General features: G+C 43.8%; 1 protein-coding gene across 1 annotated transcript in view; it reads right to left on the bottom strand.

The window, feature by feature from the left end:
* LANCL2 (LanC like glutathione S-transferase 2) overlaps positions 1-27,130 on the bottom strand; it is a 293,571-nt gene that overhangs the window by 253,237 nt on the left and 13,204 nt on the right. The window contains exons 2-3 of the mRNA XM_085631554.1: positions 10,019-10,136; positions 6,959-7,166 (exon numbers count right to left, since the gene is read on the bottom strand). Of these exons, the coding sequence (XP_085487680.1) occupies positions 6,959-7,166; positions 10,019-10,136 (326 nt within the window). The remainder of the gene's footprint in view (positions 1-6,958; positions 7,167-10,018; positions 10,137-27,130) is intronic.

Below are 27,130 nucleotides of genomic sequence, written 5' to 3'. Positions count from 1 at the left end.
CCCCTGGAAACCCAATGCCAGGATTCAGGGGGGAGCTGAAAGTGCTAAGACATGCTTGGCTGTGTTGTCTGGCTGTACCTGGTCCTCCTTGCCTTATGTGCCGGGTTCGCCCTTGCAATGCAGGGGCGCTAGGAGGGGTGGCAGATTGGGAGAGATGGGGGGTGACTAGGGTGCGGGACCTTTTTTAGGATGCCAACATGCTGTTCTTCATATCTTTGACATACCACCGGGACAGTTTCTATTGCACAGAGCAGTGATAGACACTATCAGGGGCCATTGGAGAGCTGGCCTGTCAGAGCCACCTATCCACAGAGCAGCCAGTTATTATGCACAGCGACAGGCAGGAGAAGGACTATGGCGCTTCTATACCAAGCAATCAGGGCAGATATCACTCAGCCCTTAATGGAGTGAAAACAAAAATGGGAAGAGGATGTGGTCAGACCTATACTCGATACAAATTGGTCTAAAATATTAGCTGCAGTTCCCAAGGTCTCGTGAAATGCACGGTTTAAGTGGATATATTTTTATTTTTTGCATAGGGCCTATCAACACTGAGGACAATTAAACAGAACCACGGGGCGCAGGATATTGCATGCTCCAGATGTGGGGAGCAAGGAGCAGAGATGATTCACATGGTATGGGAATACCCGACATTGCGAGAGCATTGGGAAGGAGTAATGAACTGTATAAACGAAACAACAGACCGAACGACCCCCTGTGGCCCCCTGGAATGTCTCCTGGGGGAATTCCCACGACCACTAAAAAAATAAAGTGATAACTATATTTGTGGACCTGTCCCTGATACTAGCTAAGAGGGAAATCACAAGGCAGATGAAAGCCACGACTAGCCTTCGGGTAGACACATGGAGGGACACACTATTACTATATTTGGGGTACAAAGGGGCCACACTGTTGCGTAAAGCTACATAGGGACACTGCACCACAGAGAAAGCAAGGGCATGGGACGTACTAGTAGAGAGTCTGAGAGCACCAGACATAGACTCCGCTGACAATTCCATACACATGGAACAGCAGAGTGACTATAGTAACCATAATGAAGATATCCCTAATAATGGGATAAATGGAGAGGTCCGATAGTAATTGACTAACTGGGTGTGCGCAATCAATGCAAGTCAGAGGCAATATATGCATTATTATGATGTTAATCTAAGTGGGAATGACGGAGGTAGACACAGTAAGGGGGAATATAGGGAGGGGGGTTCACCTGAAGTTATGGGGGGATGATATGCATAAGGCGATATAATGGAACAACTGAATGAGCATGGAATAGACTTAACATACATGATACAAAGACTGCTTGGTAACAAGAACAATGCTCATAACATGTGTGTAAAATGTTGAGACAACCATTCACCGTGAAGTTGAATGTTTTATTGTAAAACAATAAAACGTTTAATTGAAAAAACATAGACCTGATAGAGCTTATGTTGCACCTCTCTCACTTGCTATAAAAAGGGAAGCTCTATGGTCTCCTGTTATAATTAATCTAAATACTACTGCTATTTCATATGCTTCACATCAACCTTTGATTGAAGCAGTGCCTAAACCCCTTGAAAAATCTTTATTAATTCTGTGATTATGTCAATTTATAACTCACTACCACATTTATCTATATAGATATGTATATATATATATATATATATACACTTATATGCACATGTATACTCATATTCATACATGTAAGTTATAACAGTATGATTCTCAGTAATTGTTGTTTTCTACAGAATGTTCCAAGTTGATTATTACATATGCTGCGCTTCTCATTTGCTGCGTAAAGTTTCTAACTTTTATATAATTACCCCACTATTCAGTCCCTTTTCTCTCTCTTGCTCATACATGGCTATTTGTACACATTCCTTTAGTTACTGTTTTGAATTGTTCATAACTCTACATGTATTATTCTAAATATGATGTTCTATTTTACACTATCTTCTATGTTGAATAACAATTATGTTGATTATTACATAATGTTTATTATCTTATATTTCATATAACTATGATCACTAAAGTATTTCTCAAAACTTTAAAAAAAAAAAAACTTTATTTTGAATATTCTTATACCTCCTTAAAGGACTCAGGGATTTCTCACAGAGCAGTACTCATCATAAGCTTAAATAAGTAGGAACTACATCTCTTTAAATTCTGTAGTATGATACAAGTGGTAGATGCAGCAACACTGGCTTTATTCATGAACCAATACTATGATAAATGACTTTCAAATGTATCCAGGCACAGATTCCAAGTCCATTGGTACCAAAATTCCCAATCAAGGCCTGCCATCAAGTGAGGGATTTGTGCAGCAAGTGCACACCACATACTTATTTAGAGTCATCGGTCTTTGACATAGAATAAAAAAGGGAAAGGCCAAAAAGAGAGAGAGGAGGAAAAGGAACATTGGAAAACAGTGACAAATGGAGATGCTTATTTCTTTTATACAACATAAGCACTATGGAAATGTAATGTTGTACTTAACTGCTCACGCATTTCATGAGTGCTGGCAAACACAGCTGGAAGTACAAACGATGGATATCTGGCCTCAGCCTGCTTTGTGCCTTTCCCTAAGCCAGCCCTGTATTAGGGCAACACTGTCATAGGCAATAGGTATGTGCGATAGTAAACTCTGTTGTGAATGACAATATCGCTGATATCAGAGTATGCGACTTCCCAGAACAATAAATCCATGGTATATGTTACAATGAAGATGGATTCTTGTAGGTTATCAATATAGGTTTATTAAACTTGGTTACAGGTTACATGTAAAGTCCCACCAGGAGCAGCATCCTTGCAGCTCAGCCCATCCACTCCAACTGAACTCATCCAAACACAAACCCTCTCAACATTGTAATTACCTCACACACTGGCTAATCAGCAGAGAAGAGAACATCAATGAACATCAATGGGGAGAATGCATTATTCTCAACAGTAGATTACAAACCATCTCCCCCCCAGGGAGACAATAGAAAATCCAATGGAATGTAAGATGGTAAAATGCACAAGCAATAAATACATCTCACAAATTTACAATATAAGGGTACAGATAACCCAAAAAATGTCTGCTCATCTATCAGGGAACACTAACTACCCATTCCCCTCCACAACACATACACGCAATTAGGACCAGACATTTACCCTTCACAACACAAACACTCAAACAGGACCAGGGCTTCTTCAACAATCTACTGCATTGGGGTGTAACCTACACACCCACTTCACCATTCACATAAGCAAGATTAGGGCTCCAACTACCCTCTACTGCATTGGGGTGTAACAACATAACCCCCTAAAACGCTGGGCTTAACACACTGCCCCCACATCCTTAACACCTTAGGAATGATTGTCATATATCACTGGGGTGTAACACCCCCCTAAAACACTGGGTTTAACACACTGCCCCTAAATTCTAAACCCCTTAGGAATGATGGTCAACTCTACAACTCCGGGCTTAACACACTGCCCCTACATCCTTAACCCCTTCGAAGGATGTTCAAAACACGGTCCCACTTGAGGACCAAAATAACTCACACTCTCCTCCTTAGGTATACACAAAAGGACCAGGAAGAGTAATCACACAACACTAACATCACTAACGTCACTCAACTCACTCTCCCCCTTCTGCATACTCAACAGGACCGAGACAACTAATCACAAGACACCACATGCCACTCAGCATATGTGACTCTAGCATTGAACCTCATAAAAGCATTCCTAAAAATCAACAGGGTACTGGAAATACAGCACATCACACTTGCCCAAAACACGCAGAACCTTGAGCAACAAACTAAGAATGACATAGAATATCCAAATAAACAGCAACTGGAAGAAAAAAAACGGAAAAAAAAACTCAACCTGGCATTGACAATAAAAACATGGCCAAGGTAATATATTGGTATTCATCACCCGAAATGTGATTTGGGTTCCACAATACCATGTTTCCAAAAGTCAACTGGGACAGTTACTTTCACCATTCACTTTCAGTAGAAGGCCGCATCCATGATAAAACTTGCACGACTCCTTTGTACAGCGCTAAACCCTGCACTCACCTTTTGTCGCATCGTTCCAGCAGGTGCAGCTTCATGTTTCCTCCAGTTACCAGGTACAGCTCCATGGACCCAGGATGAGCTACCCAGACGCAGGTTATAACGTTGCTCTTTGTGATGGCCGCACGTGCGTACCTCCCCTCGCTCTTGAAATACAGTAAGGAGTGCCCATGACACTCCCACACATACATCACACTGCAACAGCCAACAACATAGTCAGCAATCTAGCCTCCTTCAAGCACGATCTATATCCTCTCTTCACGTGACAACGTGGTAGGAAGGCATCACAAGAACAGTGCAATGGTGAAACACATGCACTCAAGCCAAGGCGCATACAGGTGAGGCGCAGATCATTTCAAAAGGCAACGCCGAGTCTTCAGATGCTCGCACTTTCCTCCACGCGCTGCATTTAAATGTACTTGGTCAGTCGTAAGATACTCGCACTTTACTCCACACGCCACGCCTAAAATTTAAGCACATGGTCAAAAGCGCAAATAGCCACGCACAACACGAGTCAACACCTCAAACCAGGCAAAACTCACCAGTCACTGTGAAATTCAGGGGGACTCCAACCCTCGATGTAGCCGTTCAGTGCAGGTACTTGCTCCACATGGAAATTACATGTCAGCTGTTTCTTGCCTCATTGGTTTGCTCCTCACCAGTGTTGATGTCAAAAGTAGTTCCCAATGTACTCCAGTAAAGTTGTATAGGAGTCCACAAGCAGCTAAATGCACACACTGCTGGTTCACTTACATCATTAGCTGCATTTCCTGCTTTCCTTTATCATCAGGACTGTCGGTTTCATTCCTCACCGGCATGTAAACTAAAACGATGAGATGCTGTACACTGCCAATACAATATTGTTGGTAGAAAAATCACACTGAATCAGCATACATTTTTTTAAACGCTGTCAATTCACTAAAAGTCTGCCAGTCCACTTAAATACAAATACAAGCCCAGAACTTCTCTTAACTGTGGGCTGTCCGGTGAAAAGGACACTGGTGGAGCTACCAGGGCGGTTCTATTTCTTTCCAGGTTCAATTTTTTTATTTTTTGGTCTTCCTCTTGGTTAGTCCTCTTAGTTTCAACTGTAGTCAGTTTCTCTTCACATCCATGCGCAGGTTCTTCCCTTCTTTCCTCAATCGTCGCCATTGTTACATTGAAGATGGATCATTGTAGGCTATGAATATAGGTTTATTTACCTTGGTTGCAGGTTACAGGTAAAGTCCCACCAGGAGCAACATCTTTGCTGCTGAGCCCATCCACTCCAACTGAACTCATTAAAAATTAAAACACACATCTTGTGAAATGTCAAATCACATTTAATTTATTTTAAAGCAGGTATAAAGAAATAAGTAAATACTTGGCTACCTTGCTCCACGTACACTAGAGCACAATGTTTTGGCCACGAGCTTTCATTTAACACCTCAGAGTGGAATTGTAGTCTCCATATGTTTGAATTAACCAATGCACTCGAAAGTCCAGGACTAGCTAGCCATGAAAGTGCTTAAATGGCGTGCAACATATGTATGATTATAGCAAAAAGGCCAATAATGAACTTGGCATGCCAAAAGGGCTGATTTGCTACCACCAAACGTCTGTAATGATTACATGGGCACGCAAACTTAAATATTCCTTTCTTCACATAAGGGGAAGATTTCTTCACAGAAAGGTCAAGGATTTCTTAGGCATTGCCACAAATCTTTCCTCTACCTCAGCTTTGAATCTGCGAAAGAGTTCTAGAAATAAATACTAATGACAACTCTCTATTTGTCTGTCTGTTACTCTGTCCTTCTATGCATGCCTGCAAATGTGTTGTGTGGGACTGTAGGTGTACCTGCATGTTTGTTGTTTGTGTGTAAGCCTCTGAGTGTTGGTTTTTAGATATGGTACCTGGCTCTCCTCGGCAATAGTCTATCACTCTTAACTCTTGTCGGGCACTGATTCCTCACACTATTTGCCCTGGTTTATACCTTCCACCATCTTCTGCTCTTACAATCCCTTTCCTGCAGCCTAATTTGCTGGCCTTCTTTCTCCATGAAATCTTGACGTCCAACATAAGCTAGCTACCACCGTTCTGTTTTGCGGAAAATCATTCCAGTCAAAGTCCTCTTTCTTCATCCTCTCCCTCTTGTTCATGTATTTTCCCTCCACTATTATATCTGGCACTTTAATTGGACCTCACTTAAGTATAAAGCATCCCTGTTTTTCCAGTGATTGAGTCTAATGAATAGACAAAGACAAAGAATACATTCACAGCAAGCCAAAATTTACAGAAGATATTCTGGTATCCCCCAAAGCATGGTAAAAAGAAGCATTGGCAAAGCCAAAAGGTCTGGTTATGGCTAAAAAATAACAATCACAGCCCTGGAGCTGATATGCTGTTCTTTTTATTGGAAGAGCACATGTGACCAGGAAGAACGTGGTCCTTCACTGTGCAAGAGAACCAAGGGATGAAGTCGCCTGACTCAAAGACCTGCTTTCTATGTATTTCTTAATAAGTTATGAATTGTATAGATTACATGACACTGTTTTAATTTAAAAGCTGCCTGTAGACCAGGTCCAAAAACAGGGCAGGCCACAATTTCATTAGGAATCCAGAACACTGTGACAGCATGAAAAGTGCAAAGGATAATGTGATGCCATTAATAAAAGGAACTACAATGAATCCCTTTTTTTTTACAGGGGGGAAGGGTTTGAGTGCTTGAATCTACAGAAAAGGTAGACAATATCAACTGGTTTATAGGACATTCAGCAGCTATACTGTAACTGTCTTATATTGTCAGCACATTTCCAAAACCTCATTTAAAAGAAAGCAGCTGTATACTGGGAATACATTTCATTTCACAAACTGTGCCATTGTGCATTTCTTAAAATCGAAAAAAGATACAAGCACTTACTTCATAATGCAGTCATTAGACTCCTTTTCATTCTGTAATTTGTGGTGTACCACTGCCCCTACAGCAAGTGGGCCAGCATCACCGCAAAGGAAAGTCACTCGACGCCCATTCAGGTTACGAAGAATTCTTTTTGCATAATCCAAGCACCGCTGGAGATAAACCTGGTCTCCTGTGTTGTCGTACAGGTGTAGGTATAATAAGGCTATGCCTGGATAAATTCAACAATCAAGGGAAAGAAAAAAATAAATTGGTCTACTGCTTACTTTGATCTGCAATTGAAAGTTGACTAGAAAAATGTGTTTATTTTCTTAATTTTATACACATTATCAAATCAAAATGCGTGCAATGAAAGGGACATTCTGTGTACCTGTACAAGGCATACTATGCCCTGAATGCACACAAGGCACTAAAACCGTAAATACACTTTTTCACACTTCTGCAGTCAATTCGTCAGATGGTCGGGCCTAATCCCACAGTGTGAGCTCAAAATCCAGACCCTGCAAATTCAGGGGTCGACAAAAGCGGTGCAGGGAGTGGCCACAGGCAACGCCCTTTGCCCAGAGCTTGGGGGGCATGACCATATGCTGCGCCTAAATTTAATGGTGCTGAAATACTGGACACAGGACATGACCAAGGCTACATCCTGCTCCCAGAGCCTAATGGAAAAGGCCTAACGCTGTGCTCTGCAGGCTCAAGAGGTGGGGGATATAGGCACCAGGGCCTGACCAAAGGACATGAAGAATCATCTTGTTGTGGGATAATGCTGTTTTTTTTTAGTGTACCAGATGAAGAGGGTATCAACAGAGGAAGAGGCCTCTCCCTAGAAAATCCATAGGCAAGCCATATCGTACAGGCACTGGGTGCAGGAGAGCGTGGTATATAGGGTCGACTAGGTAAAGCTGGAGACTATACCACGTATAAGTTCAGTTACAAACAACAATAAATACAAATTCTCTAAAATTTCATTTTAAGAGATGTAAAGGTCCAATAGAAAACCTAAACAATACTGAAATTCTCCATCGATGGGGGGCTGCTCAATCATAACACTGTGCACTGCTCTTGACCTCACAAACGCTCTCACAGAACAAATCAAAATTTAGGTGAACAATTATATTATCAAAGAGACATCAATTACATGAAAGATGATATCACAAATGACATTGATGACACTACAGAGGACATGGCATTTGATAAAACCAGGAATATTCGGACATTTCTATTTTTACAGAAAAGATTTGACTCTTTGTAGGCTGAAACAGAGAAAACAGTTTGAAATAAGTATAAAAAAGTATTTGCATAACAAAATAAAAATATTATGAGCAAAAAATATGTTTAATTAGCATTAGAAAATGAATCATATTGCTGTACACTTTTTTTGTTCTCATTTTGCAACACGTTAGAGATGACTCTAACGTGTTTGTGTGTTTCAGTTAGCACAAGTAGGCAGTAAAACCAGTTTGGTGGGCCTTGGCCTTATTGCACTGGCAGCTGAAGAAACGTGGCTTTTAAAAGTCGCACAGCGTGAATGATTCCCCTCACTCATTTTGTGTTTTTCCTTTTTAATAAAATAGACAAAAATGTGCTCTTTTCTGTGTTATTTTTTTCGACTGTATACTAATGTGCGCATATAATGTTGCAAATGTTCAAGGTTTGAGCTGCCTGTTGGTTCAACTATATTTTTATTCATGTTTAAATGATTCATTGTTCAATCACATAAGGCCACTTTCCCTTGTATGTAGGTTAGAGGTTCTCATTGATTATTCATTTTAGGAGGGTCTCTAGAATAAGCCTGATATACATAAATACGAACTTAAATGTTGATTGGTTTCTGTCAATATATCTTTATTAGTACAGCTCATGGTACCACTACACGCCATGCAAAGGGTATGATTCTTGATTCCTGTGAAACTAATAACATTTGCTGTTTTTGGTATGTATGCTAGCCTTTCCTTGCTTTAACATCGAGCAGTCCTTATGTCAGACTGTTATTTAATTCTGCTTTAGCTTTATTCTTATTGAGCCGTCCCTATGACAGTTTTCTCTTTGACTCTAGTTTTAGGATATTTTACAAATTATTAAATTGCCTTACTAATCTTTTTGCTTTCTGTAATTCTTATTTTTATACTTTTAATCCTTTAAATAAACCTTCACGGTTTGAACTTGGAATCTTGCCTTTTGTAGGTTTTCTTTAGTTGCCTAGGGCCCCCGTCCTATGGGACTCACACGGCGTGCTCCATCTAATTGGCTCTTTGAGTAGAAAGCGCAAACACATCTAATGGGATTGAGGACAACTTAGTTGAAGAGCGATTCACTTAATTATGAAACTCAACTGCTAAGTCATACACTCACTCAGTGACATGTACTAACTCACATGCTAGCAAAACAGTAAGCCTCTCATTTATTCACTAATTTAGTCATGCTTCAGTCCGTCAATTACTTACTGTGTGACTATTACACATAAAGCTGTAGAGTAAATCGCCCTACTTGTGTATCCAAATACATTAATGATCAGTGAAATGTCTACCCACTTAATTGATGTGAGGGAGCTGGTTTGCCAAAAAATGCTTTCAGATATGTTACTTATTCCATAAGAACTATTTCTAATAATGTGAAATGCTTTCCATACTGAGAAAAAGCAGGAACAATAAAGAAAGTAGTAATTTAAAGTCATGGGTGTGTACATTTTTAACAAAGGTCGAAAGTATTGCTGCACAAACCATCAGTACAACACTGATATTGTAATGTGTTATGTCCCTTGTGAGATTATCATTTATGTAATGTGTGATATAATCTGTGGCATCGTTTGTAAGGTCATGAGCGGAGTATGAAGAGGGAAGGCTAGTTCTCAATGCCTGGAAAATGTTTTTGTTTTTTTATTATGTTTTGGATCATAATCATATCATCCCGTCAAGCATAGTTATAAGGGGATATATTTGTATATCACATACTCACACACAAACAATTGCCCACCACCCCCTACTATAAGGGGAAAAGGAAGAGTATTCTAAAGGGATTGGGGTAGATGTAGTCTATGATCTTAATACATCATCGGAACCTCACCTGTGTAGCCAGTGTATGCAGAGCAATCATGAGGATCAGCTGTTTTTAGTCCTTCTTCCATCTGCTGCAGAAGATCATCGACTTTTGTCTGAATCCGTCTTGCAAATCGAGAACGGATCTAAATCAAAAGAGGGAAGAAATACTTGATCCCTTAGAATCAGATTCATAAAGATTATCAAGCATATTGTCTTGTATGAAAGGCTCAAAAACTGAAAGTTGCTATGATGATAATTTGTGGTCTGAACTTTGGATGGGGGATCCTAACTTTCGTAAACTCTGAAATTAAAATTCAAGAACTGAGTCCAGGGCAATCACAGAATAAGCATTGATAATACCAATAGTATAGCTTTTGCAGAAAATTGCTGATGCGTAGATATGAGAAAAGGATATAATGAGCACGTGAGAATTGTGCATTCGCCAGGAGGTAGTTATAGTTAGGACCTAGTTTCCGTAGGAATAGCATTTTTTGTTTTGATAATAACCTTGGGGCCGTCTGACGAATCTTCACTAAATTTTCAAAACTAGTTTGCCACTCACTTCAGCTGATCTTTGGAAAGTTTCAGGGTTAATCGTCAAGTGGGGGCTGAGAAAAAGGGATGGGGTCCCAAAACGCATTTTCCCCATGCAATTTCTCATAGGGATTTTGAACACAACTACAGCTCAAACTGCTGAATGGAATTAAACTAAATTTGGCAGAAAGCTAGATCTTGGTCCGGAAAGAGTGCTTTTTAGGTCTCGCCTGGCTATCGCGTAAGCGATCGCACAGCGAGACTTATGTAGGGGCTTCAGAAAATGCTCCCAAAGGCTTCCCAGGCGGATCGGGTGGCGGATACGCGCACAACCACATGCATTCCATTTGCCACCAGCTACTTCCTGCGCGTGCGCCGCCTCACGCATTCAGAGAGATTTAGTAAGGGGCACAAGACCTTAGGAATGCGGTTTATGGCCAGTGCATGTGAGGCATTCAAGCGCGAAGCTGGCATCGGACTTGAAAGCAACAGACTGCTTTCGCCAGGGCACGCTCGGCCTCACTTCCTGCATCCCCTCTTACAACAATTAACTTTCGTTATAACTCACACCCCATATGCTCGTTCCCTCCCACCCTTCCTTTGATGTCCGCTTTTCTTGTTGTTTACAAACCACGCCACACACTGCTGCACGCCACACACTGCTGCACGCCGCACACTACCGCACGCCACACACTGCTGCGCACACTGCTGCCTTACACACTGCTGCACGCCGCACACTGCTGCACGCCGCACACTGCTGCACGCCGCACACTGCTACACGAAACACTGCTGCATGCCTCACACTGCTGCATGCCTCACACTGCTGCATGCCACACACTGCTGCATGCCACACACTGCTGCATGCCACACACTGCTGCACGCCGCACACTGCTGCACGCCTCACACGCCTCACACTGCTGCATGCCTCACACTGCTGCACGCCTCACACTGCTGCATGCCGCACACTGCTGCACACCGCACACTGCTGCACGCCACACACTGCTGCACGCCACACACTGCTGCATGCCGCTGCACGCCACACACTGCTGCACGCCACACACTGCTGCACGCCGCACACTGCTACACGAAACACTGCTGCACGCCACACACTGCTGCATGCCACACACTGCTGCACGCCACACACTGCTGCACACTGCTGCATTACTCACTGCTGCATGCTGCACGACACTGCTGCACGCAGCACACTGCTGCACGCTGCTGCACGCCGCACACTGCTGCACACCGCACACTGCTGCACACCGCTGCACGCCACACAGTGCTGCATGCCTCACACTGCTACTCGAAACACTGCTGCACGTCACACACTGCTGCACGCCACACACTGCTGCACGCCACACACTGCTGCACGCCACACACTGCTGCACGCCGCACACTGCTGCACGCCTCACACTGCTGCACGCCACACACTGCTGCACGCCGCACACTGCTGCACGCCGCACACTGCTGCATGCCGCACACTGCTTTTATGCGAGTTTATGCTACTGACATTGTAAATGACAATGCCTTTTATTTGTTTTAAAACCAAAACATAAATAAAAGGCATTGTAATTTTACAATGCCAAAAGCTCAAACTCTTATAAATGCGAGACCTATTGCATTGCAAATGCTTGTTGTAATTTGGTGTAAATCTGTTCAGTAATTTTGGAGTAATTAAATAAAAAAAGCACTATGTTTATCTGTTGATGCGGATGCACTGCAGAGGACTCACGGACCCACTTGCCGCCAGCAATGCTGATTGGCTGGCTGCAACCCGAGTAGAAAGTTATGGCCACTATTTTGTATATCAGCACTCGGTTTCGGGGGAAAGGCGGAGACAAAAGATAAAATAGGATATAAGGGGTCAGGATAGAGTTATCCTAACATCATGGGACTGATGGTCTGTGAGGTACCCCTAATGGGCATGAAATTGCCCAAAATGTTTTTGGGGGCATGCAATGATCTGCGGCACTTAGTACTGCCCCACTGTGTGTATCCAAGATGGATACGTGGATCCAGTGCACAATTTTAAAAAAGTACACCCACTCACAGACTCACTCACACACTCTCTCCCACCCCTCACATCACCACTCACATACCTACACACACATCCATACCCCACTCACACACCCATACAGCCACTGACACCACTCACAGACCCAAAAACCCACTCACACACCTTCACAGCCACTCACACACCCATGCACAGACCCAAAGAAACACTCACACCCAGTCACACACTTACACACCCACTCACATACCTAAAAAGCCACTCACACACCAACTCACAGATACACACAGCCACTCACAGACCCACACAGGCACTCACATACTCATTCACACACTCACACACCCAGTCACACACTCATACATACACGTACTCACACACTCATTCAAACACCAACATAACCACTCACATACTTATAGACCCACACAGCTACTCACACACCCATTCAAACACTCATGCACCCATTCACACTTCCATTAACACACTCATACACCTACTCACAGACCCACAAACCACTCACACACCCATTCACATACCAACAGAGCCACTCACACCCATTCACATCACACCCCCATTCACACACTCACAAAACCATTGACATACCTAGACAGCCACTCACACGCTCACACACCCACTCACAGAACCACACACCCACTCCCACCCCCATTCAGACACTCATAAATGCACTGACACACCCATTCACACATCCATTTGCAGACTCATACACCCAGTCACACACACACTCACAGACCCACAGCCACACTCAAACACCCAGTCACACACCTACACAGCCACTCACACACTCACTCACACACCCATACAGCCAGTCACACACCCATTTAGAAGCCCAGAAAACCATTCACACTCATATACAGCAAAAGCATTGACAAATCCACTCACATACCCATGCAGCCACACACACACCAATGAGAGACCCACACAGCCACTTACACACCCACTCATACACCCACCAATCACACTCTCTCACACCCCTACACAACCACTCACACATCCATTCACCCACTTATGTATGTAAATTGTAATAGGATATGTTTATATTAAATGTGCTGTTGTTTTGTATTGAATGTGTGTTTTTGGTTGGGAATGGATCTGTGGACCCACCCGCAACATAGCTGGCAGACTCTTTATGTGGCGAGGATCTGCGGTAGATCCGTGGATCTTAGTGAAAACATTTTTTTTATTTGAACTTTCAACCACACCTGTTACAGTTAATGTGAAGCTGGTATGCCATTGAGAGAAAGTCTTGTGAACTTTTGACTTACTGGTAGGCAGAGACTATTGGAAACATGGTTACTATGGAAACGGAGCTAAAAGAGTGAGGGGGAAGGGAACAAAAGAGACTGCAGTGTGAAACTGAAAAGCAGACTAGTGTACACAATTTGCTCAGTAGGGAGTTTATGTCCTGTAATCAACAATATTTTACAAAATACAGTAGAGCTGCAAAGCATTAACAGCAGATTACTGAATGCTTTTAAGGGATTCCGTGTGGATCCGCAAATCCACCATGGATTTACAAGGGTACTGCTCTGAGTGCCACAGTGGATCCACGAAAAAACCTACCAAATTGGGCTTCTTTACAGGAAACCTAGAAAGGGATCACGATTAGTGAAAAATTAGAAGTGGTATAACAAAAGAAAAAGATGAATGGAAGTCTGTGATTTCCTAAGTATAGGAGTATGAGTAAGAGCACATGGGGAAGGGTAGCCATTTTATGTACTTTTCTGCTGAGAGTGGAAGAGGATTGCCACAGTTCTGACATGAGATTTGCAGTGGAAAACAGATGTTAACAGAACTTACACTAAAAGTTGGACAACGGCAAAGAGATTTAACGGGTATGTTAATTAGGTTGTTCTATTATAAGTATATTAAAAAACGGTGTGAGTGTATATAAGCTGAGAGAAAATCTTTGGCTTCTAGACACTACAGGAAAAAGGTAAAACAGAAGGGAGCTTAGATGAGAACATTAACTAAAAATATAGTGAGCAGCAAAAGAGGAAGAGAATTTACTATACTGAACAAACAGTTGTACTATTAAGCCAGTACGAATTAATGTGGGTGCCTGCTTACAGTATGTAATGTAATTGTATTTCATTTGCAACCTCACACACAGTCAAGCTGGCACTTAAACACCCAGTTACACTCTCACAAAGTCACTTATGTACCCACTTCTCATATATCCAGACAGTGACTGGCACAACTGAGTGTCCCGCAGCATGCGGAGAGCTGGCCGGGGCCACAGGGGCACTGGGCCTCCCCCTTCTGCCCCTGAGTGTTAGGTGGGTCAACAGGGTGGGCACCCACCTTAGGGAATGTGGGACCCGGGGATGGAGTCCCCAGTGCCGGAAAAGGCTCAGGGAGCCCCCCTACTCTTTAGAAAAACACAGTCCTGGGGCACCAGGGCCTTTTTTAAAGCTCGGGGAGGCCCCCTATCCCCTTGGAAACCAATAGGGCCCTGGGGGGATGGTGTACCCAGGGTCTAATGAGGCTCAGGGAGAGGGGCCATGTGCCCCCTCCCTTTTAAAAGTAATGTGGCCCTAGGGGTGGGTTCCCCAGGGCCTTTTAAAGGCTCAGAGAGAGGAGCTGTCCAGCCCACCTTCCCTTAAAAAAACATGGCCCTGGGGAATGGGCTCCCCAGGTCCTTTTAAAGGCTCAGGGAGGGGACCATGTGGCCACCCTCCCCTTGAATAAAAAAATACCACCCTGGTGGATGGGTTTCCCAGTGCCTAATATGCCTCAGGAAGTGGGGCCACTTAGTTCACCGCCACTGTAGTAAATACAAGGCCCTGAGGGATCGGGTCCCCTGGGCCTAATAATTCCAGGGTGGGGGGGTCACGTGGCCCCACCTCCCTTTAAAAAAAAAAAGGCCCTGGTGGATGGGGGTGCCAAAGGCCTAATAAGGCTTGGGGAGTGGGGCCCTCCACCCCTTTAATAAACATGGGACCCTGGGGGTGGGGTCCCCAGGGCTTAATGATGCTCAGGGCCCCTCTCCCCTTTAAAAAACATAAGGCCCTGTAGGGGGTTTGCTGCAGGCCTTGTGGCCAACCTCACTTCGACCGTGTGCAGCAGGGGATTGGCTTTACATATGCTAATAAAATATTATTTTTCACTAAACAAAACTAGGAATTCACTGAAAAAAGCAAAGCTTAAAGTAACATTATGGTTAGGTGTGATGAAAAGATTTTTTTTTTTTAAGAAAAATTAAAAATTCACTGAAAAAAACAAAGGTTAAAGTAAAGTTATAGTTAGGTGAATACATCAATAACAACATTAACATTTTGAACTAAACAAAAAAACAAACTAAAACAAACACAAAATTTACCAGTTATAGTTAGCAGAGCTAACAATGTGCGCCTCAGCCATTCACTGCTTATTGCCTCACATATTACATCACTCATCACATGTTCTGTGACATAATTTATGACATCACTGATAACATTGCAAATGACTTGTTTCACTAAACACACAAGGAATGAACTCTTCGAATAAACAAGGAGACATATGCCAACCACTTCGGTAACCCAATCCACAAATGATTTGTCTTTGGGAAAACCATCTTCTGTGCAGAGATCATGGGAAAATGAAACACAGTTACTACGTCTCAGCCAGTACAAAACCAAGGGGAGTGGTGATATACCGAAGACATAACCTCCCAAAGTCAATCACACAAACCCAGACCGACAAGGATGCTAAATACCTCATCTTAGTTAGTGCACTTCATGGTTGACTACTCATTGTGGCCACGGTCTATGACCATAACGTAGGTCAGGAAGTGGGGAAGCTAGCTGATGTGGCTAGAGGTGATACTGTGCTGACCGGGGATCTCAATATGGTAAGGGACCTACACACATATAGAGAGGGGGGCACAATTCCTATGCAGGAGCCTTTTCCAAGAGGCTGAAAAAGACCAGTGACAACCTAGGCCTACAGGATGCCTGGCGGAAGCAACATGTGGCAATCAAGGCTTGTACCTTCTACTCCCATTAATATTGTACCCATTCCCGGATTGACTACATATTACTGATCAATACCCTGATGGGGCTCGCTTGTGCCATGGCCCCATATTGGTCTCAGACAACGCACCGGTCATAGTCCAATTAGGCAAGTGAAATAGAAGACCACCGGGGAACTGGAGCCTGCACCCATCCCTACTTAGAGACCCAGTTACCAAAAGTGAAACAGAGAAAAGAACAGAGGAATATTTTGGACATAACAAGGGGCAGGGGTTCCCGTGCCCAGAATGTGAGATGCATTTAAAGTGGTCATCTAGTGCCATTTTGTAGCAGTGGCTGCCGAACACACGAGTCATAAACTAAAAGTGTAGAAACTGGAGAATGAGATCAGAAGGCTTGAAAAACAGTGGTTGCAGCAGTCCTGAGGTTGTATTATCTGTGCGCTCACAACAGTCAGAGGTCAACTGCACATAAAAAAAAATTATGTGAAACCTAAGGAATTGCAAACATCAATGGTCAATGACCATGTTTCATATGTTAAAGTGAAACTGTGGCACCTGGGAAAAAGATATCTTTTCAGCCAAGTAGGTACAGCTAGGTTTTTCCTGAATAATATGGATATTCCTGTTCAGCTGACGTTTATAATGCATAGATTTCTTTAAAATGATATACTATGCCAGGGTGAGGGTACACCATTGATCGTTTTGTGCATCAATATTTGAGAACTGATCAAAGTAGTTGTTTTTCCTTCCATTTCTCTACTTGTGGTTAGAAATAACCCTGGGCGTAGTACTACGCTACACTCACGGAGCATGCGTTGTTTGCGCTACTACGCAAATTGCACGTAGCACAACGTATTGCACGTAGCACAACGTAGCATAGCAGCAAAATCAACAACACCCACAAATACTTTGATAAAGCAATTTTACATGCTAAAAAGCATATAACCAATTCACAAAAGTGAACTTTGAGAATGAAAATATTAGGTGATGATTTTGGGGTCCCCCCTAACCTAGGGGGGGGACCAAGCAGATGCCTTGTGCGGGACATCTAGTAACCACTAGTGGAACTGCAGCTTGATGTAATAATAATTTCAATGCTTTTGCATTTGACTCCTGAGGGACATCTAGTAACGACTAGTTGAACTGCAGCTCTTTGTAGAATTATTTTGATATTGGATACTATAATATTCACTGCCCACTGCTAATCTTGTCCCATAATGCTTTGCAGGGCCTTTGGTTGGCATTGTATTTTTGCCAATAACTGTGTTTGAGGTGGTCCTAAGAGGATGGGACCACCACCGAATCGTTCAACAAGATGTGCTTTTTGTTTTCAAGGCATCTGCTTGGTTCTCGCCCTAGGTTAGGGAGGATCCCAAAATCATCACCTCTCTGCTTGCTAATTTATCATTTTCACTTTTGTGAAATGACTATATGCATTTTAGCATATAAAGACAGAGATGCTTATTTTATCATAACTTGCACTGTGCAAGATGCTGTTTACAATTATAGCACAGTGCAGACAAGCACACAGTGCCAACAGATACACACTACGCATTTTCCGTAGCTGAGCGTAGTTCGAAGTGTACTTTGCGTAGCATTTTCCGTAGCTGAGCGTAGTTCAAAAGTGTACTTTGCGTAGCTACGCGTAGTGCTACTACGCAAACTACGCCCAGGGTTAGTTAGAATTGAGGTATATTTCTTGAAAGAGATTGTTTTTTATTTCCCACCAAGAAAATAGTGTGATTTCCATTTATAACCTTTCCAAAGCCGAACTGCATTACTTTTATACTCTGCCAATGTATTTTTTTGTGATTCTGAGTCTTAACTGAAGCTGTTTTTCAAAAATATATTACGTGCTGTAACACTTTTTTAAATAAGCATATACAGCTTGCACTGCTGTGCAGAACCAATACAGAACTTATTTGGTAAAACACGTTTTATGTTTTAGAGTGATAGTTGTCTTGATTTTGCCAAAATGTATAATATTTCCTGTGTGTTTGTATGTTGTTTATTCAATGTTCGCAGTATTTTTTTATTAACAAACCTGAATATACAATTTATAAACAAACAAGAAAAAATAGTGATCCGTCATAATGAAAGAAAATTGAATGCAATTTGTTTGGGCTGTTTTTATTTTCCAGTATGTAGCATACCTTAATGCTGAATTAAACAATGCTATAAAATGTAAATTGTTAAACTAGGGTGCATGTGGAAGACTTTTGCTGCACAATGAATTAAAGTTCGCACATGTTTTTTCCCCCTTAAAAGCCTTCAGGTACTTAGAAGGTTATCGAACATATTGGTCCCAAATAAGCAAAGTCGTGCCCACTTAATCTACCAATTTTCCTGTTTCAACATTATGCTCTGCACGTAGTGTCGACATTTGTCTTTGGTAATGTGGTACAATTATTCACCTACTCCAACTGGAGATGCCATCTTGGCAATTCTTCTCTCAGCTATATACAACAATATACTCTTCTCCACCAAACATTAATAAAAAGAGATGTACTACTTTCTCTGCAACTCCCTCTCGCCACCACCTCTCTAGCTATGCTACAACATAGGTCTCCCTGATGAAGTCCTTGGCCCATCTTGGCAGTTCTCCCTAGACTGCTGTCATCTGTAATCTTTTGGTGAAGTAGCCTCCAGAGCTGGAGCAGTCCTCAGGATGAGGTTGCATCAATGATTTGATGTGCAATTTTGCTGAGGCCATTGACAAACACACAACTTTAGACAAAATACACTGAGCTCATAATAGTTGCATGACGTTTGTAAAGTAGTGGGCTCTAGGCCCACATACTAAGTAAAATAACAAAACAGACACTGGTATTGTGGGTGCATAACTGGACACAAGTACGTGTCCCAGGCCCTTTTATTAAAAGGGTCGCCTGAATGGTGACACCTGTGTTGGATGGGTGTGGGTGGATTTTAGCACTGCTCCTGGCGATGGGCTGTTGCATGATGTGTCCAGCAGGACATTACAAAGTTCAGCATACATGTAATGAACAGGAATTTTATTTCAATAGCATTGTCTTCTCTTCCACAACCTAAAAACTGAAGGCAAAACAATTAAAAATATAATTCATCCAACAGATTTACACTATTTTGAGATTAAAAGGTTATAATCTTAACTAGGTTTTTTTTTTCCCATCGAGTTCGGTTGGGTAACAATGCCTCTGCTGCTGGTCCCTGATGAATGATGTAGTTGTGTCACTGCCCCATTTGATCACAGACAACAATCACAGACTTGGTGGGTACTAGGTATTGGCACACCTACCGTACACACACACCTACTGCCCAATAGCAACAAAAAACAAGCATTGGCATAGCCAATAGGTCTCGCCTTTGGGACCTTATAAGTGTTTAGCCATGCAACAGTTGCATAACTAAATACTTATAAGGTCCCAAAAGCGAGACCTATTGGCTATGCCAAGCGGCCCTGCGGCCGCAAAAGTGAACGCAACCGCGGCGCGTGCACCCGCGCACATGCACTGTAGCTCTAGGCTGGCCTGGTAGCACTTTTTAGAGCCCTCTCAATAAGTCTCGCCAGACCAGCGCATGCGCTGGGTCAGGCGAGACCTAAAAACAGTGACATGGGGTAAAAAGAGGCACATTAGAGACTGAGTTACAGAAGGCCAAAAACTAGCAGCAGGTTCTGCACACCCAGGAAAATGTTGCTGCTCGGATCTTCCCCCTACTATAAGAGCTCTGTAGATGTTCCCATTGCCACACATCACTCTGCAAAGCCCATCAGCTAAAGCAAGGCCTGAGAGGTTGACACCCACACAAGAATGAAAATGTACTACACCAAGTCATCATCCTCAAGAGCGAACTGACCAACTGCCAACAGAGCTGCAGGACCAGGCTGCAAGACACAGAGCCCACAGGCTGACTAGTGGGAGGAAGGGACACTGCCAGAGCACTGCGAATGTGTGTGTTCAGACACGGATTAGTACCCAATGGTCCCTGCCACAAACCTGGCCCAAAGCCTAGTGCTCCCTGAGCTGTGTAGAGGATTGGAAGAGCCGAGCAGCAAAAGGGAGGACAGGATTCTGACTTTACTTCCACACAACAGAGAAGTGGAAGCATCCCAAGATGGTACCTGGACCACAAGGCATATCTACTAAGAGACAAAGTCTACACACCCCAGAGCCACCACCACCATGATCATCCTCGCCTGCCAGATGCCCAGGGAAAGCAGAGCCAGACCAAAAGGTGGATAGAAGCACACAATGCTGTGACTGTGGTCCAGACATTCGGACCGCATCGTCCCGCAACCTCAAGACAGCCCTTGCCACACCCCACCAACCATGACTAATAGCAGCAATGCCTCAAGGTGCAAATTTTGCACTACCCAGAGAAAGTGGGACAGAACCACAGCGCCCTACTTCCCAGGGAAGAAGGTTCCGGAAGGGGTAACACCCTAGAGCAGGAGTACCAAGAAAGTCCCTGAGGAGGGAATGTGCGACACATAGCATGATGCCCCTCCGGTTTATAGAAGAAGAGGTTTAGGCAGCGAGAAGACCCTCGAAGCAGAGGGCCAGCCACACATATCTACCAAAGTAGTAGGAAGTCCAAAAAGGTCCCTGAAGAGGGAATGGAAACGTGGCCAGACGCCAACACTCACTCAAGACGGAGAGGAGAATGGAATCAGTGACTGTTCAATCATCAACAAGCCGGAGTCCAACACCAGAGGCCAGGCTATATAGAAAATAGCCCGCTGAGAAGCCCTGTTAGCTGGTCCTAAGGAAGATGCATGCTGCTGCACGCAGAAGGAGTAGAGACTCAGTTGACTAGAAGTCTCACCCGCATAGTCCCGAAGATGGTGCATGCCGCTGCAGACCCCGACATCGCCACAGCAAAACCTAAAGGCTACAAGATGATACATGTTGACTGCACCAACAAACAAGGTGGGGGCATTGCCATCCTCTACAAGGAATCCATCTGTTGCATTGCCACCAACGATGACCCCACACCACTCATGGAACACCTCAACTTTCAACAACAAAGAGACGCAAAGACCACATTCAGAGATACACTCGTAAACAGTTCCCTTGGACCCCGACCGACCTTCTGCGATGCCATCGCCAACATCATCGCCCCCTAGCCATCGACTCCTACCACTACCTCCTTCTTAGGAACCTCAACTTCCACGTCGACGATCCAAATGCCGCCAACTCCACCTCCTACTGAGCTGGCCCCTCTGTGTCTGAGCGGAGCCCAAGTTTTAGTGCGCTTTCAAATTCAACACCTGTAGCCCCTATATGACAAGCACCTGTTGTCAGGACTCGCACTGAACCCTGTCCTGTTTTCCCCGGGTAAGCGCGAGTGCAACAACGCCTTGGTGCACAGGAGATTTCAAGTCCCATGAGCACTGGCAGCGGCACGGTACGCTCGCAGAAGAACGGACAGGCATTAAACTTGCTTCCGTCTCTGAGGCGTTGCAGAGTATTTTGTGTTCTTGACTATCGGAGGAGCGCTTGGCAGCCCAGGCGCGGTGCTCAGCTGTGGAGCCTCGGTGTGGAGACTCATTCCTGGAGTCTCAGTGCGGAGCTCATTTGTGGTGCTTCGGTTCAGAGACTCATTTCTGGAGCCCCTGTGCAGAGCAGATTCCGGGTCCAGTAAGAGTGTGGCTGCACCACAACATTTGACAGTTCATGGTATTGTGGCTAATGGAGAGAGTACATGTGGGTTAACTTTGGTACTACACCCAATTAAGGCTTTCCATATGTACACAACGCTGAATGTGATTCATGTTTGGCCACACTTTCAAACCCGTTGCGCGAGCTGTCCCTCCTCGTTGGTGAGACACACGTGTGTAGTCTCTTGCGAGTGGTAGGGGTACCGGCGCAGGGTGTACAGAGTGAGTGGTAATCATCACCTTCAGTCCACTCAAACAAATACATAAAGTGCCTGTGGGCACTGGTGATTTGCGGTGTGGTTAGTCTTCTCTCACGTTGGAGAGTTAAATTATTAGTTTGACTCATGCGGAGGGGAACCTACCTATAGACAAAAGACACTAATACCTACTGGTGTTTGTTTCATTTGTGCCATATCAGAAAGTAACCCGGCTGGGTGAAAGGATACAGAACTATGTTACCATGCAAAGTATTGCGCAGAGAAAATCATATGAGTTTTACCAAGGTATTGGGTCTCACTAACTATTATGTTGTATTGTTTGTTCTACTAGCAGGGGATTGTGGTTGAGCCAGGTTCGTTCTCTTACATCCTCTGTGACGCAAGACCCGATGGGAAACATGGGTATGTTGTAACATTCACCTACTGTTTGAGTGAGTTATACGCAGGTGCTTTACTAATAGAGAGGAACACACGTGCGTTACGTCTAACAGTGGGATTGCTTATTTTCTTTAGTGCAAACAATTGTAGCTGGATTTCACCTGGGTCATACGCTTACCAACCTTCTGGTCTTAGAAGGTACACTTTGATTCTGGTCAATGAGACGGACCAGTTCCTTCTTTTTCTTTACAGGTAGTTATTCTAAATGTATCCATCGATTGATATACGGGGAAAGAGTAGGTCTGTCAGAAGACATTAATTGCTTTAACCTCTGGTTCCGTGTCATTTCAGGTCTCCTTCCCCGCTGTCCCCTCCCTTTCCTTCCCTCGCTTGATCGCTTAACTGATCTGCGCTATAACAGCACTCAGACTTGGAGCCATCAAGAGGTGGACCATTTAAGAGCACCGTTCCGATCCTGAAGAGTTGAGGAGCCTGACACTGGTACTGAACAAATGCACAACATGTTGCAGATGTGGTACTGTGACAGCCACTAGTGTGGAAGTCTGCTTGTTTGTGTAAATGAATATCTGCATAAATATTGCCTGTAGCATAATGTCTACAGATGTATTGTCTTTGTGGGGTGATACCGGTATTTGTGCTTCCTATATCGGCACAGACGCCTAAAATGATCTGCTCTCTGCCTTTGTGAGCATCTATATATATTTTGTGCCATTGTGTGAAGGCATTATGTAAAATCCAAACTTAGTGACTTTTTCGGTGCTTATAGCAACTGTGGCTACGGTCATTTTACACTTTACTGGGAAGCAATGGAGATGTTATTATTCCCTCATTGTATAGCCCTTGGAAGGATGTCCTATATGGCATTTTCAGTCATTCCTGGCTTTTTGCTGTCCACATCACTGCACTAAAATACATTAGTCATGCAATTAGAGCCCAACAGGGACAAACCCAAGGCACGCTTTATGAGGGGAGGCCATAACACATTTAAAGTAGAGAGCATTCTGTGCTGTCCAGCTCAGTGCTCTTTTCTCATAACAGTCTACACAAGGTTTGATTGGCCGGCACACCAGAAAGGCGGCAGCTTTGGGTTTTTTGCACCATCCGCTGCTGCCAGAGTGACTACTTGTCCAAACGCGAGAAGCGGAGGAGTTAGTGCTCACTGACTGAGGCTGGCAGGATGTTTTGGAAAGTCCCGCCAGGTCCCGGGCCGCCCACCTCAGCAGCCCCCCTCCCTCCAGGTAGATTGCAGTCACCCGTCCACCGTGGCCAGATTGAACATTTTCATCTGCCCTCCACCTGGGGGCGGGGGTCACATTTGTGTTGAACTGAGGCAGGATTCTTCAGAAAGTCATGTAGCAGCATTAAGGACACATTCTGGAGTGGACACTCGTGAGTAATTGAGGGAATGTATGAACAGCCATGTTGACATTCAATGTCTTGTTTCAAATGGATAGTAAATGTTATATCAAAGTCCTTGCATGGATCATACAAACACAACTTGGTAATTTTGACTGTGGCACTCACACTTCTAGTGTACTAAAATGTGCCTCTATATTGGGCAATGTTCTAACCAATTACATTTACCAATTACCTTCTGGAAAATATTACACAATGGTTTACATATTTTACACAGTTGTATTTTTGGAAGAGAATACTTAAGTATTACTTCTGTTTTGATAATTTCAGCATTTTATGAGTGTTGTATTCAAACACCTGTGCAAACCTACAAAATATTTAAATGTTGAATTATGACTTATTATGACAGCTTTTCCTAATCTTCGTTCTAGGAAAAGCTGACTGCAATAACAGCCACAACGTTTTAACAAAGAGCTGCCGATTTTCTGTTAACTATACCATGTATGTTGCAGCTTTTCAAAATTGTGAAGCCCCTTGTCCATATTCCAGAATTACCGTGCTCATAGTTCATCTGGGCAAATAGGCCATGCTCTGTACTGAGGGTAATCCCACTTACCCCTATGAAGACAATGATATGGCCTTACTCTGAGTTAAATGTGCCAGAGAAAAAGTCGCATTCTTTCCCTGGGAAAAATACTAGTGATATGCAGCCCTGTCAAATACCATGCATCAGGCATTAGACTAACGCATTTCAGTGTGGGGGTCCGCATCACCGCACTTAAATGCAAAGTACCGCACGTATAGCACCTCAGCTGTCCTTAGAGCTCTTACCACTGTGTGATTGAGCAAGCTAGTGGCATTGCACAGTCCACACTGCTTTCGGCAAGCTTGGGGGTTGGTACAGCTGAGTTCACTCTAGCTTAGGCTACAATTTAATCCATTCACCGACACTGGCGCAGCATCAGCACGGATGTCACAACTGGTGTAAATCTGGAGATGTGAGGGAGATTAAGGCCGGGTATCTCTGAACATGGCTGTTGCCTGCGTGGTGCGACTGGCTCCAAAGGTGACTTGCATGGGGCATTGTAATTTTTCCACATTTGTCCCATACAGGAATGTGAGCTTGAATGCACCTCCCAGCAAAGTAGCGGCTCAGGATTGCCATGACAACAGCACACGGCATGAAGCCAGCGACGTTTTAACTTCAACGCCCATCATGTTTAGGGAAAACTGGACTACAGCTCCTGGGATGTCTGGGTCGTCCAGACCTGGAAATATCTCTCCTTTGCTGGCATTGCAAGTTTATGACGTCAAGGAGCTCGACGAGCACAGCATTGAGGTGGCGCAGGTAGAGTTTCAGTACAGTGTGGAGGGAGGGAGAGGGGATACATTGTTTGTGTCGGTTCATGCAGGGGCTTCTCAGACAGTTTGAACAGTTTATGCAGAGGGAGGATGAGGCACGTGGTTCTGCTTAAGTCCACCCATGGGAGATCTATCCTGTTTTTGTGGGAGGGGATCCCTGCTTGTCCCCATACATAACAAGCATTTACAATGCAATAGGTCTCGCATTTGTTGCAGTTGGAGCTACTGGCATTGTAAATGGCAGTGTTTTTTATCAATGTTTTTGTTTGCAGTGGAGTGATTATTAAAAAATTACACACTATACCATATTATAAGCTATTCTAGCAACTGTACAGTAAAGCTATGGCTATTTTAACGTAAAGGAGTGTGAATGGATGAATAAAAATACAAAAAACAGGATCTAAAAATTTACGATGGAATGTATAGCAGGGGACAGGGACTACCGATCACAACAAATGTACTTGAAGTGATTGGGGCATCATATGCAATAAAAAAAAAAATCGGTAGTACGGGGTGTCAGCGACACTTGTGCAAATGTTGTTCAGCTGGTGAAGTGGTCAGCTCTGTTTGCAGATGCAAAGTGGTGAAAGGTGAAGTATTCCGCTCTGTTTGCAGGCACAAAGGAATGAATGGTGAAGTGGTCACTCTCTTCAGCGGTGAACATGCTCTTTACAGTTGCTCATGGGCATCAAGAGACTCTGCCAGGTCTAAGGCATTCCAGAGACTTTATATGATGGCTGGGGTTTGTAAATGAACCTACTTTAAACACCACTAAGAGATGAAGCGATTTCTGCAACATCACATGATTTTTCTCCAAAATGTGTTTTTTCAGTTTTAGTTTTTGGATTCCTGGGATGCTCTGGCATAAGATTCCCGGTTCCACCATGATTCATTTGGTATTGTAAAAAAACACAATAACCAAAAATACTCTCAAACTGCAGTTTAACGGAGACGTGGTTTTCTGTGTAACAGACAAACGCCTGACCATGGTCCCAGCAGGGGCACGTGCCACCTAATCTAGAGATACTTCTCTCACAGGAGTTGTGCCAACTCACCTGCAGCCAAAGCTATAGGTCACAGGAAAATGGGATGGGGAGTAAGGGGGGTACAGGGAGAGAGAGAAAGGTGGCACAGGGAGAGAGAAATGGGGGCATGGAGAGAAATGGCGGACCGAGAGAGAACGGGGGAATAGAGGCTGGAAGGGTGAAAACGAAAGGGAAAGAGGGCACTAGTGAGGGGGGTACCGGAAGGGGAAGGAGGTGGACGGGTGATATACATTTTAAAAAGCAGGTCTTTGGCAGTAGGTGATGACTGCTGGCAAGGACCAACACCCGGAAAGGAGGTTTGACATCCGAGCCCCCACTATTATAATGTGAAACTATCATGCAACTACAATATCACAAAACGGTGCTAGTTTTCCAAAGACACATGACCCGCCTGATGTACACACTACAAGATTCTTATAAGTCCCAAGAACATAAAGACAAATTCATCTGGCACATTGGAAAAACATTATACTTTTCAAATAGCCCTCCGAATTAAATTTGCTCCATTTCTACGCTCGGTTAACAGATATAACTACTACCCAATCAATGGCATTCAATTGATCCACCTCGGAAGAATGAAGGCTGAGGCAGACTTGCCGGGAG

Source organism: Triturus cristatus, chromosome 10, assembly GCF_964204655.1.
Source record: "Triturus cristatus chromosome 10, aTriCri1.1, whole genome shotgun sequence".
NCBI classification, from domain to species: Eukaryota; Metazoa; Chordata; class Amphibia; order Caudata; family Salamandridae; genus Triturus; species Triturus cristatus.
Note: the sequence above shows the minus strand (reverse complement) of the source record. Positions and strands in the feature narration are given on the sequence as shown.